The sequence below is a fragment of the Periplaneta americana genome, chromosome 14, assembly GCF_040183065.1.
Source record: "Periplaneta americana isolate PAMFEO1 chromosome 14, P.americana_PAMFEO1_priV1, whole genome shotgun sequence".
Taxonomy (NCBI): domain Eukaryota; kingdom Metazoa; phylum Arthropoda; class Insecta; order Blattodea; family Blattidae; genus Periplaneta; species Periplaneta americana.
Window position 1 is genome coordinate 69,727,476 of NC_091130.1, and position 21,936 is coordinate 69,749,411.

The window sequence follows — 21,936 nt, forward strand, 5'->3', positions numbered from 1 at the left end:
GATCAGTGGTTCCCAACCTTTTTTGACTGACGACACACACTACTGAATGCCGATGACATCGCGACACACTTATTAATAATAATAATAATAATAATAACAACAACAACTATCAGTGCTTTTCCTGTAGAGAAAAAAGTGGTGGAAGTTAGTGTAGAATATTTTATAGCGGATGGGGGATTACTGTTTACTGCAGGGAAATTTTGTCGTTTTTAATCTCCTTTTCATCCAACTAAGACTTACAAGTAAAAGTATATAAAAAAACTTAATTATTCACACATATTTTGGTTGCATCACAAAAAATGCAACAAAAATGTGCCGGAACACTGTTCCAGCGTGTTCTGCCAGTAAGAAGCACTGGTAACTTCTATGCAGTATCGGACATCCAGTGTTGTAGATAGGTTGATGTTAACACGCAGTCGAAAATTCTAAGAAACAAGCAGCAACTTGAGTGGCATTAGAAAAAACAAACGTATGTGTCAAAAATCGCAACCTATGTATCTGTATTAGATGTCAGATAAAAGATTTTTATTATCGTTTTTTAAAACTCGCCTATTTAAATTAATGTGAAGTCTGAGCTTGGTGGGTTACACAACGTTTCTCTAGTGAGAAGAGTAAACGAATTACTAAGCATTGTTGGAGGTGTTCACTTTCATTCGAATTATCACCAGGAAGGAAAATTAAACTAAGCATTGTAGCAAGTGTTCACGTTTCATTGGTAAAGTCTGTTTCAAAATAAAATGCACCATATCAAAGACAGCTATGTAAATTAAAAAATGCGTCGCAAAGAGACTTTCTGAATGGCATAAAATGTATTTTTCAATTCCAAAATTTTATGACACACTCCGTGGGGCTGCGCGACACACAGGTTGAGAACCGTTGATGTAGATGATAAAGTAGAAAAATTATGAATACTAGTCAGAGATAAAAAGGTTTTAAGATAAACAGAAAATTAGGGATAACAGTAATGAAAGATGACAATGATAGTAGTAGAGATGGATGAATAGGTGTAGATGGGAAAGTTTGTAAATAAGAGAAAGGTAGACAGTATTGCATAGTATTCGGGAATGGGATTGAGGGAAGATAAAGAAGGTGAAGAGTTGAAAATACTGTACATCAGAAAGGATGAAGAAATAGACAGAAATAGGGTTTACTTTATGTAATTGGAAGGTATGGGGAGATATAGATGATAGGAGAAGTATATTAGGATATGTGATTGAATGTAATAAAAGGTAATGGTGGACCGTATGCAGAAATGTGAGGGAAACCACTACCTGAAAACCGTATGATGATAATAAATATACAAATATTATTTTTAATAAGTCTGTTGTGCAAATAGCCCATGAAGAGTCAAGAGCGACTAGTGAACTGTTGCCCCCATGTCCACATGCCTCAGCAGAGGTGAACGATTATCCAGTCAGAATAGAGATATCGACCCTCACAAGTACTAACATTGTAACTCACTTTTTTACATTTTTCAGGAGATGAAAATGAAGTTTTAAAATGATTGTGTAAATTAGTGTATACAAATATGTAAAATAACAATAAGATTTTACATACAATTGGGGAGGTTTAGAGCTATACAATGATAGTACTGGGAGAAAAAGAAACAATTTAAGACCATATTAAATAGGACAACTCAAAACCATAAAAAATTGAGTTACAATGTTAGTACTTGGGAGGGTCGATATGTGGTCAGCACAATGATCTCCTCAGTTTTTACTCCTGGCTTCCAAAATTTAATTTTGCTACTTATCATAACTCTCCAAATTCATCATGATGCTGGGTGGGTACTGGTTTGATACACTTGCTGAAATTGCATGAGAATTTCCCCATAGAACCAGTGCTCATTTCATAATGCAGGTCGTAGGCATGATGCCACTGACTACAATGCTATGCCACAGGATGATATTCTCATTAATTTGTTAAATTAGTGATACTTTATATTAAATCTTATTAATTTCGCGATAATTAATTAATTTAATGTTTGGAGTAAACTTTCAGCTATTATTGTCAGCAGATATACTAATTATCTAAATATACTGCGAGCGACATAAAAAGAGCACAGCAGTGATTTTTAAAACACTTTTAATGTATTCTGCATCGGCATTTGCATATGCAAATTACAACACACAAGTTTTCAAATTTTTTCCTTTGAAGTCTTCATATTTTCGAGTAATATGTACAGAATAAACTTTCTCGTTTGATTTTGATATTTTACTATTTACAATGGCATTTACATTGAAATAAAATTTATGTTTATAGTATGGGAAACAGTACTGTGCTAATGATTTTCTTCCCATTTTCATTTACAAGTCAGTACTTAACAGAACACTTGTAAATGGATAATTCTTAAATGTTTTTATACTTAAAAGATTCCAAGAACTTGCATCAAAACATCTCCTCGATCTGAATATCTGTTATAGCTAATGGTGGTTGAGTAGGACACAATAAAAGGAGGGAAAACCGACCAGTACCTAAATTATTACCAGTCGATTGTTATCGGATTGAAGTTATGAATTAATGATATTGCTTCTTTGTGCTTGTCATACATAAAAGTGGATAGGAAAGAGGAAGAGAGAAATATGCATTTCTTGTGTGTTGCTAAATGATTAATTTAAAGAACTTTATTTTTTGTTAGTAAGAAAAACTCTTGCCTTGTCCATTTAATGCAATATTGTTTGCAAAAACAAAAACATAAGTGTGACAATTCATTTCCACAGTAGACCTGCTATTATTTGCCAAGTAAGTAATATGATAATATTATAAGCCACTAATATTCTATAATACTCCGATTAATATTTAATACACATTTTCGTAAATAGAAAGGCATTAGTGTTTGCAACCCATGAGTAAGCTTAGCTATTTTATGTGAATTTGGTGAAATTACTTGTGTACATGTACTTAAACCATACAGTATATTTTTATACACCTTGATTGCACAACTTTTAACACTATATTAGTTAGGGAAATAATATATATATTTTTATAAATGAAATCACTTACCGTACTTTTGAGATTATATTAAAAAACTCTTTTGTGTGCATTACTGAAAACGAAAATTTATTTTCTTATTTGATTGCATTGGCAATGATTTCTCTCTATTTTGAATGCTAGCCTAAGGAAGTAAAGTGTGAGCATGCTCGTCATTACTAACATGATGGAAGATCTGAATTGTTACAAAATGCTTTACCTTCTAGGATATCAATAATAAGTAATTCATTTTCTTTCCTTGCCCAACTCCCTTCAACTGTAGTAATAGTAGTGGTCCCTGCCCTTCTTTATCTGATCTCTTGCGTAACATGTAGTTATCTTTGTTTTTTTCAGTGAAACAATGCAGATATACAGAAGGGGTACAAAACTCCCAGATGTCACAACAGCACATGTTTTGTTACAGGCATTTAAGTTTCGGCCCAAAAAAGTCTGTTTTCTGTTTTTTTGCCTTCCTTTCTTACTACTCATAAATCTACTGCAAAAGCCCCATGACATCTACCATGACATCACTGAAGAAGCTTAAAACCACACCACAGTCGTCTTGAAAATAATCAGCATTATAGATCATATTTTCATTAGAAACAAACATTTAATGTGATTTGATGATGTGTAATATGAATAGACGTACAGAAAGAAATTTGATCCTGCAAGGGCTGTGGACGGGGTTTTTATTTGTTTTTTATTTATTTATTTTTAGTAAGACCACAAGGCAGATCACAAACGACCATGCCAGAATTAGATCATTATTATATAACATTGTAAATGCATTTGAATATTTTTTGCACTTTGTGAAATGTAGCTGACACTAGTGTTTACCATTTATTATACCTAATACATCTCGTTAACATTTTTGACAATTTAAATGTGCTGGCACCGGGTTTCCCCTTCTCCCTTCCTCAACTTCATCATCACTCATTCCATACACTACATTTACATGAACACTTACACATATACACAACGTAACTTCCCACAGATACACATCATGTACAGCGTGGCCTGCTGAACTGGTGTGCAACTAGAAAATGAGTCACAGGCCTGCCATCTATCCGCAATATGCGGAACCCGAATCACGTAAAGTGAAGTGGGTAGACATTAGATACATACATATATATGCATGTTTAGAAAAATTAATACTGAGGTCAGTGCCGAGTAGCAACTCTATTATTGATAGGAATCAGGTTGGGAGGATTTTTCCTGGCCTCTATATTTTTGGGCGGCTCTCAAATGACAAAAATTTCTTCACCCTGATATACAGTATTTAAAATAATATGTAGCTTGTAGCTTATACATAAAGTGTTCATTAATTTAGTTATATGCATGTCATTTTAATAACACCGACCGTTTGTTTTAACTATAGGCAATGATAAGAGTGTGAGTAATAATGCTTATGGTTGAAATTAATTATTTGTCTAAAATTCATCCTTGTCCCCATCTTTACCTTTTGTGTGTCAGTCATGTTACTTGTTACATTCTCAGTTCACATATTGTTGAACTTCCCACAACTCCTAATAACTTCCCTAATTCTTTTCAATACTTTATTTAGCAGTTGTAATTAATGAAATGTCTTTTGTTGTACAGTGGACTCAGATGAAGCGTTATTCTTGCTTGCCACCTGTTATTATCGTTCGGGTAAGCCAGGACAGGCCTATTCAATTCTCCGAAATAAAGGAACTAGTTCTCCACAATGTAGGTATCTTCTGGCCAAATGCTGTCTGGATCTGCAGAAGTAAGTACCGTACTTGTTACTTGAAAAGTATCACATGTTAGCCTGCTTACAAGATTGAGAGAAATAAGTGGAAAATATTATAAGTTATTAGAAATAAAAGGAATTGTTTTTAGTAAAATTTAACCAAATGATAGTGAATTATTAATGATAGATTACAGTCGCATGTTGTTTCGTGTTTAATGAATAAATAAAGGTGATATTCTGTGTAAAAACATGTATACTCTTACTGTTGAATTGTTACTTGAAATTCATAAATTTCAGCTACTTTTATGAAGATATTACAAGAAGTCCTCTAATTGCGTTTAAACATCGAAATAATGAATCAGAATTCCAAATTCTTAATATGTTTCATCTATTATTATTTTTTATATTAATATATAGATAATGAGTATTCAGTTAAAAATATACTCGTTGTATTACTATGGTCTGTGTTTTTTCAGAATTTCTATGAACATAGTGTTTGACTTCTGTAAAACACAGCTTAGATTATGTTAATTACAACTCTTTTATAGCCATTTTCTTTTGTCTGTATGATGCTGAGACTTGAAGACTCGGTTTGTATTTATCACCATTCTAGTTTCATTGACTTCTATAGTATTATGTCCACATACTATTAGCTCTTTTTCTCTTATGCATTATAAGTTCACTTTTCCTTTTCTTTACAGAATATAACGAAAGTAGGTCAACTCAAATTAGTTTTCTAGATTATTTATATGTATACTTTATTTATATAAGTACTAGTATGGTAAACTTAATGCTGTTATTATGGCCATTGAAATGAACTGTTGAGATAAATGTTCGATATATAGGTACAAGAAAAGCAGAGAATTTAGATGAAATGTTCATATTGTCTTTGTTTTATTATTTTGCCGAGTACAGTGGAATATCTCGTATCCAAATAACCAGTAATTCCAAAACATGGCACTTCTGAATAACAGCAAAAAAAAAAAATAATAATAAAAATAAAAATACAAGGACGAGTCAGTAAGTCACAAATTGAAGTAGCAACCTAAATGTTTTAATAAGCCATCTGAACCTTTCACTGCTAGATAGCAGTATTACTGGTGTGTACACAAGTGAAACAGAGCAGCAGTTGCAAGATAGCAGCACCTCTGCGCAAGTATACCACTATATCTTTAAATAACCTATAGAATTATTTTCCATTTAACTAGTAAAATCAGTTAGTTACCTGGCACTGGCTTTTTCCCCATAGTTGCTGGATATGAGGGACTGTACTGCATTAAGGGTTGCTGCAAAAAATTGATTTTGAGATGTTCATAAAAATGCACATTTTAAACTTCCTGTTACCTATTTTTTTTTTTTTGGTATGCCATATATCCATAATATGTATAGTCTATTTTCTAAATTATGTAGGCCTAATTATATATTTAGTTCGTATTCAGTATCTGCCATGTATCCAATTTAAAACTGTGCTTTTAGCGACACTTTGAACTTCCTCTAATAGCAGTAATGCCATCTGTTGTGCAGCCCATGAGGTACAGTAATTGGTAAAAATAATCTCTTTGATAGTCATTAATTATTACTGATTGTTATCACATTAAACATGAAAATAAGATACATAACCTTATTTGAAAGGACTCACCAGCCCCAAAGATAATGTTGAAAATGTTGACTTCTGACAATCATAAAGTTTTAACATCTATAAACTCCTTATTATCTAGTGTAGAATGTTACTTTCTTGTCTTGTTACGAAATTAATTTCTCTTAGTGTTCTAAAGCATTGGGGTTTGTCCTGTACATTTTGTCTTTATTACTTCCCCTAGAATAAAAGTCACAAGAAATCAGATCATGGGATTGAGATGACCACAGAGTTTTTCCTATGTAATGTAATATATTTGTCATTAAAAATTTCTTCCGGCGAGATGGTACTTCACGTATTTTGTATATAGTGCCATCTCACCTTATTACATAGCAATTTATGCAAGTCATAACTTCATTCATTCTTCCACTCATGTTTCTTTTAAGTGTATCTTTGTCATCTCTGGCTCCCCACCCTACCCATCTATTGCTTCCCCACTTCTCATACTAGTGATGATTCACTAATAGTCCCACACTTCTTTCCTCCCTCCCCTCACTTCATTTCACTTTCACTTGCATTGACATCCTTGTCCCCCCCTACTATCTACTTTTTCTTTTTTCTCTCTCTCTCACTATTTCCCCACTACACCAACTCCTTAAATCATATTGTTTCTTCTTACTATTCTCCCCTCTTCCTTCACCACTGCCTCCTGGGTCAGTTCCACTCCTCCTCGACTGCCTTGTCATTGTTTTTTCTTGACGTTGCATTTCTCGTATCCTGTTAAGAATTGCTTCCAAATGCTGACTGCTCGAATTCTGACGCATTTGCAGTATTCTGCTACATGTTGATACTACACCCTGTCTGATGACGTCACTGGCTTCTCCAGCTTGCGTAAGGTTTCTTCTTTCTACATTCCATAGCTAACTGTTGACTTCCGTGGAATGCTTATCTAGCTGTTCTCTTGTACGTTGTCCAAGCTTTTATCACTCTCAATGCTCATTGACACTAATCCCCTAATTTTCTCCTTTAGGACTCTTATTTCCATTTCTTGTGAACCTACATCCAGATCCTTTATGCTTCCGAGACATTCTTCCACACTAAAGATCAAATTGTTAATCTTTAATCTGTCTCTAGACAGTTTTGCAAATTGATCTCTTTTCCTAACTTCTTTCAGAAAAGGGACCAAAATCAATCTTCTCCTCCTTACTTCATAAAACTCCAGTCATTGTCATTTCTATTGGAAATATTCCCTAGCAACCTTCACGATCTTATTCTTCATCATCATGTTCTTGAATTTAACTAGTATATGGGCCTAACTTGTTCTGTATTTCGATTTTGATTTCTTCTCTCTATTCTAAATACTTTCACAATTTGTCCGTCGCTCAAATCCATTCCAAAACACCCCCAAATACATTCCTATTATCTTCTCGTATGTTTCACCATTACGTTCCTTCTCCTTTTCTTCTACTCTAAAAAATATCAAGTTCTTTCTCCTCTTCTCTTCCCCTAAGTGCTCCCATTTGCTTTTCAAACTTTCATTTTCTTGTTGGATTTCTTCCATCTTCTTCCTTATCTCCGCTATGATCTCCTTCAATGCTACTAAATCTTGTTTCATTTCAATATCCTCCATTTCACTAAGGTTTCGTTCACTGTTACACAGGTCAATGCCTTTGCTATGCTACTTTCACATACACAAAACTACCCCTACACTTGGCTGCTTGCTTAAGACTTTTTAGATTGGACACACTGTACAGATCATTGTATCTGACAATGATACACATGCAGTGTAATAATTTTTACAAAAAGAAAGAAAAGAAAACACCAAATTGTGATCTGCTGAAAATCAGTTCACAATTTTTATTTTAGTTTTGCTTATTAACCTACCATCGAATATACTGTATCTCTTACTGCCCACAGCTGTGTTACGAACTTAAGAGTTTTCGTTACATGCCTTGCACTCTAGAACGGATATTTTTCAGTTTACTGTACAATAGTGAGTGTTTATGTCTCATGTACTCATTAATGACAAGTGCGAAAGTTTGTAGAGAATTTCCCAGTTGTCAGTGTTCTTAGTTCTACAGTGCAAAATGTTCATAGACATAGCGAAAATAGGAACGTAAATGACAAGAACCTTAAGAGCAGGCAATATTTTTGATCCAGAATTCATTAAATGACACTACACTGTGTAGAACATCCTAAATTAAATAAAGCTATGCATTTATTTGTATTGTAATAGCTATTAGTGTCAATGATCAGTTAGTGTCCAAGATATTCTTTTGCAACTACCTTGCTGGCTATGTGATGGAAGTGAGTAGTGTATCTGCAGGGAGTTAAAAGTGCCACTTAAAGGTAAGTTTTTAGATTGGACACATTGTACAGGTCACTGTATCTGGTATTGATACACATGCAGTGTAATAATTTCTACAGAAAAAATGAAAATAAAACATCGAGTGGTGATTTGCTAAAATCAGTTCATAATTTATTTTAGTTTATTTTTTTTTTAAGTAAAATTTTTACAAGAAACTATATTTGTTTCAGGGAAGCTCATTACTATCTACAGAATTAAACCTATTCTATTTTGAACCCTCTGCAGTAGAAAAGTATACTCAAAATCACAGTGAAATCTGGACTGATTAAATTTCCAACTTGTTTACTGTGTTAATATTTATGATTTACTGTGGCTGACTAGTTTTGACGTCTTGTGCTTCGTTGTCCAAAGCCTAGTGGAGATCCTGCACTATCTTCTGGTTTCCTGTTGTGTTCATGATTGTGTCGAAAAGGGTGTGTTTTGAAATTGAATTGAATGTTCAGGATGTGATGTGAGTGTATGTTTATAAATTTAATATTGTAGGGTGTCAAGTTTCTGATTTTTTGGCTAAATGTGTAGTATTTTCATGTCGTCTATGTTGCTGTAGCTGTGATTGAGTTTGTGATGTTTTCTGCGTAGGTTGAATTTTGTGTAGTTTGGTTGTGGCTGTGATATGTTTTTTGTAACGTGTTTGAAATGATCTTCCAGTCTGTCCAATGTAGAAGTCATTGCAACTATTGCATGATAATTTGTAAACTCCTGTTAAGTTGTATTTATTTGTGTCTTGTCTGTGAGTTAAGATATTTTTGTAGTGTGTTGTGTGTTCTGTATGTGATGTTGTATTTTAGTTTCTTGAATGATGATGCAATCTTGTGTGTGTTCTTGTTTTCGTATGTTAGTGTGATGTATTTATTTCTTTCCTGTGTTTGTGTGGCGTTTTCTTGTTTGCATTTAGTCTTTCTTATGATGTTGTCTATTATGTTGGGATTATATCCATTTTCCTGTCTATGTATTTGATAGTATGTATTTCTTCGTTATAGTCTTGTTGGTTCATAGGAATGTTGATGAGTCTGTGTATCATGGATTGGAATGCTGCGTGTTTGTGTTGTGTGGGGTGATTGAAGGTGGGTGGGTGTGTGTGTGTGTGTGTGTGTGTGTGCGTGCGTGCGTGCGTGCGTGCGTGCGTGCGTGCGTGCGCGCGCGCGAATTTCACCCATCTCCAGCATCCTAGCCGAAATTTACATACACAACATAGGACAGACATACTTTCTAAACAAAGACAACAGCAAACACGCAACAACATTTATATACTGGCACATATACATTGACGAGATGATAATATTACATAAAGGAAACAAAGGACAGATTGAAAACCTATACAAACACATAAACAAAATACATCCGAAACTACTCTACACACTAGACAGAAAGCAACAAATCTATAAATTTCTTAGACATCACAATAACAAAAACAGACAAACACATGTTCAAAATATACAGGAAACCTACCACCATGGTAACACAAATACAGAACACCTCCAATCACCCCACACAAGAGAAACACGCAGCATTCCAATGCATGGTACACAGACTCGTCAACATTCCTATGAACCAACAAGACTATAAGGAAGAAATACACTCTATCAAATACATAGGATAGGAAAATGAATACAACCCCAACATAATAGACAACATCATAAGAAAGACTAAACAAAAACAAGAAAAGTCACATAAACACAGGAAAGAAACAAAACCATCACACTAACGTAGGAAAACAAGAACACATACAAGATTGCTGCGTCATCATTCGAGAAACTACAATACAATATTGCATACAGAACATAAAACACACTACAAAAACATCTTAACACACAGAGACAAGATATACAAATAAATACAACTTAACAGGAATTTACAAACTATCATGGAATAGTTGCGACTTCAACATTGGACAGACTGGAAGATCATTTCAAACACGTTACAAGAAACATATCACAATCATAACCAAATTATACAACAATTCAACCTATGCAGAACATATCACAAACTCCAATCACAGCTACTGCAACATAGACGACATGAAAATACTACACATCCAGCCAAAAAACCAGAAACTTGACACACTAGAATATGAAATTTATAAAACACACCCACATCACATCCTGAACACTCAATTTAATTTCAAAACATATACTCTTTTTACACTATCATGAACACACCTCACCACAACAGGAAACCGGAAAATAGCGCGGGATCTCCGCTAGGCTTTGGACAATGAAGAACAAGACTTCGAAACTAGTCAGCCACGGTAAATCCTAAATATTAACACAGTAAAGAAGTTGGAAATTTAATCAGTGATGTATAAGTGTTAAAGGTATATATAAAAATGAAATTTGGAATTGTTATTGTAAGTGCAGATTATTCTTGCAGCAGGTAGAGAATTTCAGTATATCAGAGATTTCGTAAAGAAAAAGAAATCTACAAGAATATTGTGGTGGATTATGCGACAAACATTTATTTAATATAGTGTTTATTTTAATTATTTTATACACTTGTTACTTAATTGACAACTTTTTATTTGCGTCTACCATAACCATAGGAGCAGATACGTTCATGTTTTGTCTTTATTCCCTATGTTCTGATGCTTTTCATCAGGAACTAAATTTCTTTGGTACAGATCTTCGGAGTTAAAACTGTGAAATCATTTGAAAATTATAGAAACAAAGCTATATTTACTCTGTAGAATGAAGCATTCTCTCAACGCTCATTTTATCATGCATATTTGAAGGTACTTTACAGTTCAGTGTTACTTTCAAACATTGCTCATTCAGCAAAATGTATAAACTATTTCTTTTATTTCTTTCCAGATTGAGTGAAGCAGAATCCGTTCTTACAGGTGGCGATACAACTAGATCTCGAAGTCTTGATGAATTGGTGTCAGAATTTGGTGATCAGGCTTGTTTTGTTCTGCAAATTCTTGCTCGTATATGTTCTCAAACTGAGAGAGGTAGCAAGGCAGCAGAAGCATACCTTCATGCCTTGAAATTAAATCCTTTCCTTTGGCATTCATTTGAAGAACTTTGTAACCGTGGTGAAAAGCCAGATCCCTTTCGGACATTCCAAGTGTCACATCTAGAAAACTTCTCAATGTGTCATGGAAGTAATTCAGTGGTGAACTTTGTTAATAATTGTGAACACAGTGCAACTAATAGCTGTAGCAATATCACTAATAGTAATGCGAATTCAGCAACCACCAATGAACCTACGCTTTTAAACAACATTAGCAGGTATACTTTTTGAAGTTTATATTTAATTAATTGTATTTATTTATGAATTGTATAAGCATATAGTTTTATTATTTTATGATCTTACTTTTATCTAGGTAACTATATAGCTCCTTATTGTATCCAAAACCAATTCTTCTACTTTGATTCAGAGAAGTCACAAAGTCCTCCCATACCTATATTAAGATATGTTCACACATTGCTACTTTTACTGTGCAACTTTCCTATTGCACTTGCAAATCGTGTTCATGCTGCACAATCCAAGAGCTGTAAAAGTTGTAGCAGGAGGTTGCGAGCCTGTTCACATATAAGGCACTACATTTGCAGCTGCAGTTTGGCTGCAGGTCTGCATTTCTGTGTTGATTTTACAAAGCATTTTCAGGCTATGTTTGCATTAGGTTTTCAGATAATAAAATTCAAGCAACAGCTTACTTATGAGTTGCTTTAATTATAAAACTGAGAGCAAAACATTGACAAAGAGTGAAAAGTACTTGGTCAAAGAATAAAAATAGAGAACATTTAACAGGTCTTTGTTGTATTGGACCAAAGGGTATGTAATTTATTTTTAATATAATCTCCTTGCATTTGCATTTCACGACCACCTTTAGTTTTTTTCTTATGACAGTATTTTCAAATTCCACAATCCTTCTCTTGATTCAATAGGTTTATTATTTATTTTTCTGTTTTAAATAGTATTAAAAATTGATATAGTTTGTTACGAAGTCTTCAGAAAAACGCCGAAGAAGAGAGAAAGAAACTGCCTACTGGAGGATACACTGGAAGAAATGATGGATGGGAGAAAAATTAGGGGTAAAAGGTGTCAGATTGACAACATTAAGATATGTGGATTGTATGCGAAGACTAAAAGGAAGGCAGAAAATAGGAATGACTGGAGAATGGTGAATTTGCAGTGAGGAACCTGCCCTTGGGCAAAAACTATGAATTGATGAATTGTAGTGATAACCAATAATACTCTTCTTGTAAGCAATGTGTCATGAATGAACTGTTGAAACCATCTGCAAAAATTAATTCATCACTCGAGGTCTGGTGGTGTTTGTGCATTACTCGAATTTTATATGGCTTTAACTGAAGAAGTTCTGTGCAATTTTTTACTTTCTCAGCTGACCAAAGTGGTTGGAGCCATGAACTAGACCAACCCGTAGAAGGAGCTAATATTGTCAGGTATATAAAGAGCTGAGGAATAGCCTGGTTGGGTCATGTCTTGCGTATGGACTGTAGTAGGACTTTCAGAAAATTATTTGATTCCAAACCTACGAGGAAAAGGTTTGAAGGAAGCCAAAGACAGAGCTGGGTGGACAACACAGAGGATGATCTGAACTCTGATCCAGAAAATTTGACGAAATTTGTTTAACATAGTTCTTACTGTGTGATCTTCATTTAATAACATGTTATTATTTTACAAAAAATTTAAGGAATAAACCATTCTCTCAAATTGTGATAACTTCTCCATATTTTATCCAGTTACATAATATATTACGAAACATTTTACTGTTTCTAAAGCAACATTTATGTCAATAAAGAACACAAAATTGTTGGAGACAAGCATTGACAGCTTCGAGTTTCAAAGTGGGCCTTATCTTAACAATGAACACATGCTGTATTTTTGCTTTCTTACAATTTTACAGCAAGCCTAATTTTGAGCAAAATTAGTTTTCGTATCTACCAGGGTGTAAAAAACGAATAAACGAAAAAACGTGTAACTGAAATAAATTAACATGGAAAGTGCAGTTGTTTTACTGGGACCTCAGGAAAAAAGCGAATAAGTATGAAATGTATAAATAAGTTTTACTGTATTATTGTCAATTACTTTGTAACTCTTTGCTTACACTGTCATAAATTTGTTTTCATTATAAACTCAGTCTGTTTTCTGTACTTCTTTATTCTTGCCTGAATACATGATTGTGCACAGGACAACCACTTCTTTCTTATCTTTCCAAATAACTTAGTGCAGAGGTTTCGTAAAAGATTTACATATACATTAAACGAATCTTGTATTAATTTCGGATCACTTAATACTAAGTCACTAAAAAAATTCATAATAATTTTATTAGAATAGATCTACTTATATTTTTCATATGAAGATGTGGCATGCTTCTCCTTTCCTCTGAAAGTAGACATTGATTATATAGTTGAACATTGATTATATAATTGAACTCTGTGATTATGACATGTAAAATCGGTATATAGATTATTTTTCTTCGCCTTTGAAATAAGATTAATCTCTGTTGGTTTATTGCTCTTTTACAGCACACCAATACATCTGCTGAACTGCTTTAATACGACACCACCTAATGTTCGGATGTTCACTCCAGACGAAAGTCCAGTAGCCACTCCCTTGAATATTGGTCCTCCTGGCATTGCACCTTTGGCTCCTTCTATAAGAGGAAAATCTTCTCGTTATTATAGTATATTTTCTGGAGCTATTAGTCCTTTGTCGCCAAGGTATGATTTAATTGTTGTTTATTAAAATAATTTATTATAGCATTTAAGTGCAAATGCAATAGTACCTGCATGCTGTATGGCATCAAGTCTTGGACTATTGATACAAAGTAGACGATGGTTCTAATCCTCATAAGAAGGAATCCTATCATGAAATTTCGGGCAGTTAATGGGACTGGTGCCCACCCAACACTTTGAGGAGAACTGCAGTGAGTATTGTAATCGAGTTTTATACACCAGCTGTAGTGGCTGAGGAAATCCTCGTGCTGGCTACATGTTACTCCTGTACTTGTTAGCATGAACTTGAGGCCAGCAGTGGCTGGATGGCTTTGGCTGTCCATGGGTTTGTTGCACCATGGATTGGTTGGAAATTATATAAATGTCAAAAGATACGAATGCTTTATTAATGAGATTCTAAGCATATTCTTTTCGTTTCGAATTCAGTAATACTGTCATTTATTAAAGGTTTCCTTCAGAATATGTATGATAAGAACTTTCTTGTATTCAATTTTAACGTACCTTGTTAACATGTTTCGACCTATTTTCGGTCATCTTCGGAACTGGTCATTGTTGGTCTTGGCGCCTCTTGTACACAACACATCCAACCACCCCACACAACACAAACAAGCTGCATTCCGAACAATGGTACACAGACTATTCAACATACCAATGAACCAACAGGATTACAACGAAGAACTAAACACAATCAAATACATAGCACAAGAAAACAGATACAACCCCAACATAATAGACAACATAATATATAAGACAAAACAAAACCACAAAAAACAGAAGAATACAACACAAACACAAGAACACAAAAAATACATCACACTAACATACGAAAACAAAAACACACATAAAATTGCAACCTCATTCAAGAAATTAAACTACAACATCGCATACAGAACAAATAACACTCTACAAAAACATCTCAACACACAAACAAACAAATACAACCACACAGGCATATACAAACTCAAATGTAACACCTGCAACAACTTCTGCATAGGACAGACAGGTAGATCATTTCAAACACGTTACAAAGAACACATCACAGCTGTAACAAAATTACAAAACACCTCCGCATATGCAGAACACATCACAAATGCCAACCACACCTACAGAGACATCAACACAGACATGGAAATACTACACATCCAATCAAAAAGCCAGAAACTCAACACACTAGAACAATATGAAATATACAGACACTCCAACGATATTCTCAACACACAACTCAATTTCAAAACACATACACTTTTTGACTCTACACTATGAACGCACCCACACAGGAAACAAGAGGCGCCAAGACCAACAAGGACCAATTCCGAAGATGACCGAAAATAGGTCGAAACATGTTAACAAAAAATTTAACACAAGAAAGTTCTTATCATACATATTCCGAAGTGATACAGTGTTAAAAGTTGTGTAATCAAGATGTATAAAGGTTTCCTTTAAAAGTGGGATACTCTCTTATACTATCTGAATATCTTCCTGCCTGGAGAGAGTAAAAACTTGAACGGAAATTGCACTGAAAAGTCGTAATAATTTTGTAAATAGCAAATCATTTTTTTGTTTCATGTAATTTTTCATAGATGCAAACTAAACCATTTCATTTATTAGTTTACTAGCCATACCCATGCTCTTTGCTGCACTTGTTAGAAATAAATATAAACTAATTACTTAATTAAAATAGGACATTGGACATTCCGTGTTTGATAGAAGGATAAATTGTTTAATATGCTACTTAAGCAAGCATAATTCCTTTAACATGTTTCTTAATTATTATATGCAAATAATTAAAATAGGATCATTTGGTTCAGAGAACATCCGTTTTTGGTGCAAGGATAATTCGTCCAACATTTTTCTAAACTAGCCTTGACTGCACCCTTTAATAAAACTCCAAATTAATGTCAATATAGAGTGGATTGTGTACGAAGATAATTTTTTATGTTGGCCTGACTATGCATCTTTTTTTTCCTTTGTAAAGTTTATTTGTACAACATCTGTGGCCATGTCGTATGTTTAGAATGTGTGGGTATATCAGTAGGCCATATTTACTCTTGTTGAGTTCCTGTTTCTATTGTGTGTTGTAGATGGCTTGAGTTCATGTTACTGATTATAGATTTTGATTAATGTTTATCATATTGGTAATTGAAGTGATGATGAATCATTGCATATAAATTTTCAATCTGGCATTTTCCTTTATGACTAGGGGAAATCATAAAAAAAACCCCAGTCAGATTGGTTGGCCACAGAGTTTGAACCCATGACCTCTCGAATGCTCGGTTGTGCATCATTGTTTTTGTAAATAAAAACAAATGAAAGTGAATGTGGTACATAAATATTATTTTAAGAAACACAGCAAACAAATATGGGTAAATTATGAGCACAGGAACACCATTTCGTGACACTTTGTAAAATAACCCAGCTCCATTGAGGTCAGTGGTAATATACAAATTTTTACTCCGAATGTGCTGTATTTTTGGCCCAGTAAAAATACTCATCTTTACTACAAAACTCTTAAAAATACTATTATATTCTGTGGACAAAAGAAACTGAAGTATATAAAATTAGAGTATTTTATGTGAACCATTATGTTTAAATAATCAAGTAATACAATAATTGCGACAGAATATCAAATTTTTTTTGTGTGTAAGGATCTATTCTAATCTTACCTCAGTCCTCATATAGCATTACATTCATCTAGAGAAACTGCACTTTCAAGTAGTGAAGGAATTAACAAATTTGTTAAGTAGCTACTGAGATTACTTCATACAAACACACAAACATTCTCTGTATGTTAATATTGATAAACATTTTATAGAATATAAATATATCATATAAAAATAGTGTTAAATGAATAATATTCTCTCTTTGTTGTGTGCAAGGCCGCCTTAAATAGACGGAGTCATTTGTTTACTTTCATTATAGCCTATTAGTCTGAGGCAGCGCTGTATTGTTATTTTAAAACTCGTGTATCTCTTTAAATATCAGTCCTATCAAAATTTTGTATAGAATGAAATTTATCGGAAATTGTTTTTAAAGAAATTTTTGTTATGTAACATTTTTCATGAGAATCAATAATAAGCGAGATATTTCGATTTATTTAATTCATGCCCCCTTATAACCTCCCCTTTTTAAATAAAGTATTTTGAATGCCATGTTGTCTAAAATCTAAGTTAGAACGAATTAATTTATATCCAAATGTTCATAGAAATCAGTTCAGCCATTATCGTGTGGAAAGGTAAGAAACATCCAGACAGACAGACAGAAATTTCAAAAACTCGATTTTTGGTCTCAGGATAGTTAATTATACATGTTAACATGTCAAAATGTATTTGTTTGGCTAAACCAGTGCAAAAACATAGTCATCCTGTCTTACTTCAAAGCTGCAATCCAGTCCATCAGCTCAACTACATCCCCTAAAATGGAAAAAGTAAAAGAAATTCATTGCATGGTAAAACAAATTCAAATGCTAAATAAAAAAGTGGTCTTCCAATGGATCCCGGCCCACTGTGGACTGAACGGTAATGAGAAAGCGGACATGTTAGCAAAGAAAGGAACTAAAATCAACTTAAAAACAAATTTCAAGTTCCCATATGAATCAATAAAACGAGTCATAAAAAGAATAAGTAACAGCGAACAGGCAAAACATCAAAATTCAAAATGGAAAGAATTATTCAAAGATTCAAAACTAATTCCTGATCTACCTCGAAAATCTGCCATGGCCATGTTTAGATTGATTACTGGTCATGATTGCCTCAGTAAGCACCTCCATCGTATTGGAGTACTGAATTCACCTAAATGCTTACTGTGCACCAGAGAAGAGGACATGGAGATGGAGCACCTGGCTAATTGTGAAACTCATAAGACATTTGTAGACCTTCCATCAAAATATTGGGAAGCAAGAAGGATGATGACTTCATTGTTAAATCCAGAGTATTAGATACACACACACGTTGTTTAATTACGTTTCTAAAAAAAACACACACACATACACACGCACGCACACGCACAGTATTCTTGAAAAATCGAAAAACGAAAATTGCCAGAAAAATTTTCGTTACAGATTTATTAATAGTATAGATTCAACATAATACAAAAAATCACTAAAGAAATCATTGTTTTTGTTAACTAATGCTGAGTTCTTGGCAATAAATCATTAATCCTCTTACTCTCCAATATAGGAGAGTGCTGTAACAATAAGTATAGCCATTTTAGTATAGGCACCATATTTCATATTTAAAAAAAAAAATCATTGTATTTGATTTGTACTGAATTACCATTGTCTGTTCTTGATTTCAAATAAATACCGATCTTCTTTTCCTTCCTTGGTAAGAGCATAGACACCTACTATAGCACTTTAACATGAATGGCCCATTGTGCACCCCATAATCTAGAAATCAACCCAAGAGACCTCAGTGGTTGACCAACTTCACAATACTGCTGAGTTTCATTTGCTGAAAGTCCTTAGAAGACAACATGTATGTCCAGACATATTGATGCCTGATGTGGTGTAAGCATGAACAGTCCAGCAGAATATGAGGTGATAGTTGAACATCCATCCACATTTCCTACAAGTTGGGTCCTCTATGAGGCCCAATGTGTGTATATGCTTATTCAGATAGCAGTGTCTGGTCAGAAGTCCGGTTGCCTATCTTTAAACTTTTCCTTCCTAGGGCTGAGTTGTTAAATTAGGTTTTGGTTCTCCAATAAGGAGTTTGGCCTGTCTTCACAGCTATGTAGATCTCCAGGCTCTTAATAAACCCCTTATCAGGCTGTCCCTTAGAACCTGCTTGATTATACACTTAGAGGTACTGATAGAGGTAGATTATTTCTGTAACAACTCTGGCTGCTGTTATGGGCAGGTTGAGTGCGAGTCTTGTGTCTGGTGCACTGATCCCTTTGTTCCCCCTTCACACTCTCACCTTCAATCACCAGTCACTGCTCAACCTACCAGCAATTCAGGACTTGTCGTAACCCCCACAGGGGAGTCAGTGCACCCTTTGAAATATTTCCAAATAATAATGTGACCTTGTATACGTGCCTGCATATTAAAGTCACGATGCTGTTATTTCCGGCGTGACTCCGCCTCTTTGCTTATGTCTTAGGAAGTGAAGGCTCTATAAAGTCTAGGTAGGTAATATCGTTCGTCATTTTTGTTCTTTCGTTGCCGAGCTACCATATGAGGAATCTATTTGCCACACCGTTAAACATTATCATGTCGTAGCTCCTAAGATAATAAATCAAATGCACTGTAATTCAGCAAATAATTGAGCAGCAAATAATGTCTTCATGTGGCTGCCAGAAATTAGAGCGACAGGACTATAGTTAGTTCTTTACATGATTTTAATAAATATAAATACATTTTACCTACTGAATACAGCAAATCATTATTAAAACAATTAATGTTGGCACAGAAACCCTGCACTCAACAGACACACGTTGGTATACTTTTTCGACAGGAATAGTGAAGTCACTGAAATCACTAGAATTTTTATATATTTACAGTTTCCTTGTATATTTTGCTAGCAATAAACTTTTTATATTATTATTGGTGGTGTTGTTGTTGTTGTTATTATTATTATTATTATTATTATTATTATTATTATTATTATTATTATTATTATTATTGTTGCAGTAAACTTATTTTCCTCAGGTTTCCTCTTCATAAATGTTATGACATTGACAATAATTTCCCTAGTTAGCCCTTTGATAACGTTTGCATATAATTTGGATTATGCTGGAGCCATGATTCTTAAAAAAAATACTCCACACAACCCTATTTATACTAATACTAAAATATAAATATATATTAACTAATTAATTTATTAAGATTCTTCACACACCGACACTTATGTTAGCGCAGTAAAAATGCTGCTTAGCAATATCTTCTACATTTAACTGGTACAAAATAGATTGCAGATAGACTTCTTCTCACGATGTAAACTGATAGACTGAACACTGCACATCACACCTCCCTCTCTAGAATCGTTTCAATGTTTAGGATCCCTCGCTCGCCTCATAACAAAACCAAGAGATGTTACGAAAATGATCAACTTCTACAAGGTTCCAGGCCATAGCATTGCATGGTGGTTGCAAGCTTGGCCTGTAATCAGCTTGTTAGTTACTGTACACCCCATTATGTCCTGTATTTTATTTCGTCTGAATAAGGTTTCCACATTAGTTCTGCATTATTCGACCAGCCTATAGTTGACTCTGTGCACACTTAGCACATCCAAAGCAAATATAAATATTCATGCCTTTCTGTGACTTCTTTAAGTTTTTATGAGTGCGAGCTAATATAGCAAACACTTTAGCTTGAAAAACTGTAGTATAATGACCAAGCGGGATATAAATTCTAACCCTTGATCTTACAGCATTGATTTCTGTTCCACTACTGTTTTTTTGCAGTACTTGATATTATGAATTTACTCTTCCTACATGAGTTATTGTGGCATTTATAATTAGTGTGAGATATTTTAAATTTTCCTGTGCTTTGCCAAATTACATTTGGAGAGTGATGGTGTTTATTTACCAGAAAAATGTAGAAGAGATTATGTTGGTACTCACTGACTTGTTTTCTGCTTTTGTTTTCTCTCAGATCTTTACAAGATCAAATATATATACTCTGTAAGATGTCTATTTTTTATATTTTATTTACTTTATATGTTTGAAATTAGTGATGTCTAATTTTGCCTCACATGCTGCTAAAAATGATTAAGAACTGCTTGTTGTTCACAGCTTTGGAGTTCTGCCACTTGAAAGTCCCTCGTTTTGTGACTCTCTTCAAATGGCATACCTTTCTCCTACTCTTTTGCCATCGACAACATTGACTGAAGCAAATGACCAGAAGAGCCTAGCTAAGCGGGTGAGCAGTCTGCGCGCTCATGTAGGGGTACGTGTGGCAGAGCTAACCCTGTAGCTAGCTACCGACTCCCTGAACCTCTTTGAGAATTATAATTGTCTTACTGGTATATACAATGTGTCGGAGCTGAAAGGCATTAAGTCAGTTTTTGCAACTTTTCAGGAGAAGGAAAAAACATTATTGTGAAGAAAACTAAGTAAATTTATTGAATATTTATGTTAAGTTGTAGAATAATTCCCTAGCCTATGTGTGCCATAGTAGAAAGACAAATTCAATGTCTCATACATATTAAAAAAAATTATTTAGAAAAATGACTTGATGGTTTTTAGCTGTATGGTTGCAACTTACACTTCATAAATGCTTTTCGTATTTAAATATTACATGATATTTTCGTTATATTTATTTGTAACATAAATACCACCTACATTCAATGAAAAGATTGTTAATAAATTACAACTTCTCTTATGATACAGCAAAATACAAGCTAAGTAGAGTAAAGCAGGGTAGAAAAACACAAAGTCACTTATGGCAGCTGAACTTACAAGGATTCCCCTTGAGTTTTTGTTGCTGACCATTTCAGATTAAATGAACAGAATGCTATAAATTACAACATCTCTTATGATACAGCAAAATACAAGCTAAGTAGAGTAAAGCAGGGTAGAAAAACGCAAAGTCACTTATGGCAGCTGAACTTACAAGGATTCCCCTTTAGTTTTTGTTGCTGGCCATTTCAGATTAAATGAACAGAATGCT

At 34.0% G+C, this 21,936-nt stretch overlaps 1 protein-coding gene across 2 annotated transcripts in view; it reads left to right on the forward strand.

Annotated features, from left to right (window-relative positions):
* Positions 1–21,936, forward strand: part of Cdc27 (cell division cycle protein 27) — an 83,386-nt gene that overhangs the window by 11,766 nt on the left and 49,684 nt on the right. Inside the window, exons 3-6 of one of the 2 annotated variants that reach the window (XM_069845520.1) lie at positions 4,570–4,717; positions 11,433–11,852; positions 14,118–14,312; positions 21,060–21,213. In XM_069845520.1, coding sequence (XP_069701621.1) covers positions 4,570–4,717; positions 11,433–11,852; positions 14,118–14,312; positions 21,060–21,213 — 917 coding nt within the window. The remainder of the gene's footprint in view (positions 1–4,569; positions 4,718–11,432; positions 11,853–14,117; positions 14,313–21,059; positions 21,214–21,936) is intronic. The other variant, XM_069845521.1, reaches the window with a different exon arrangement.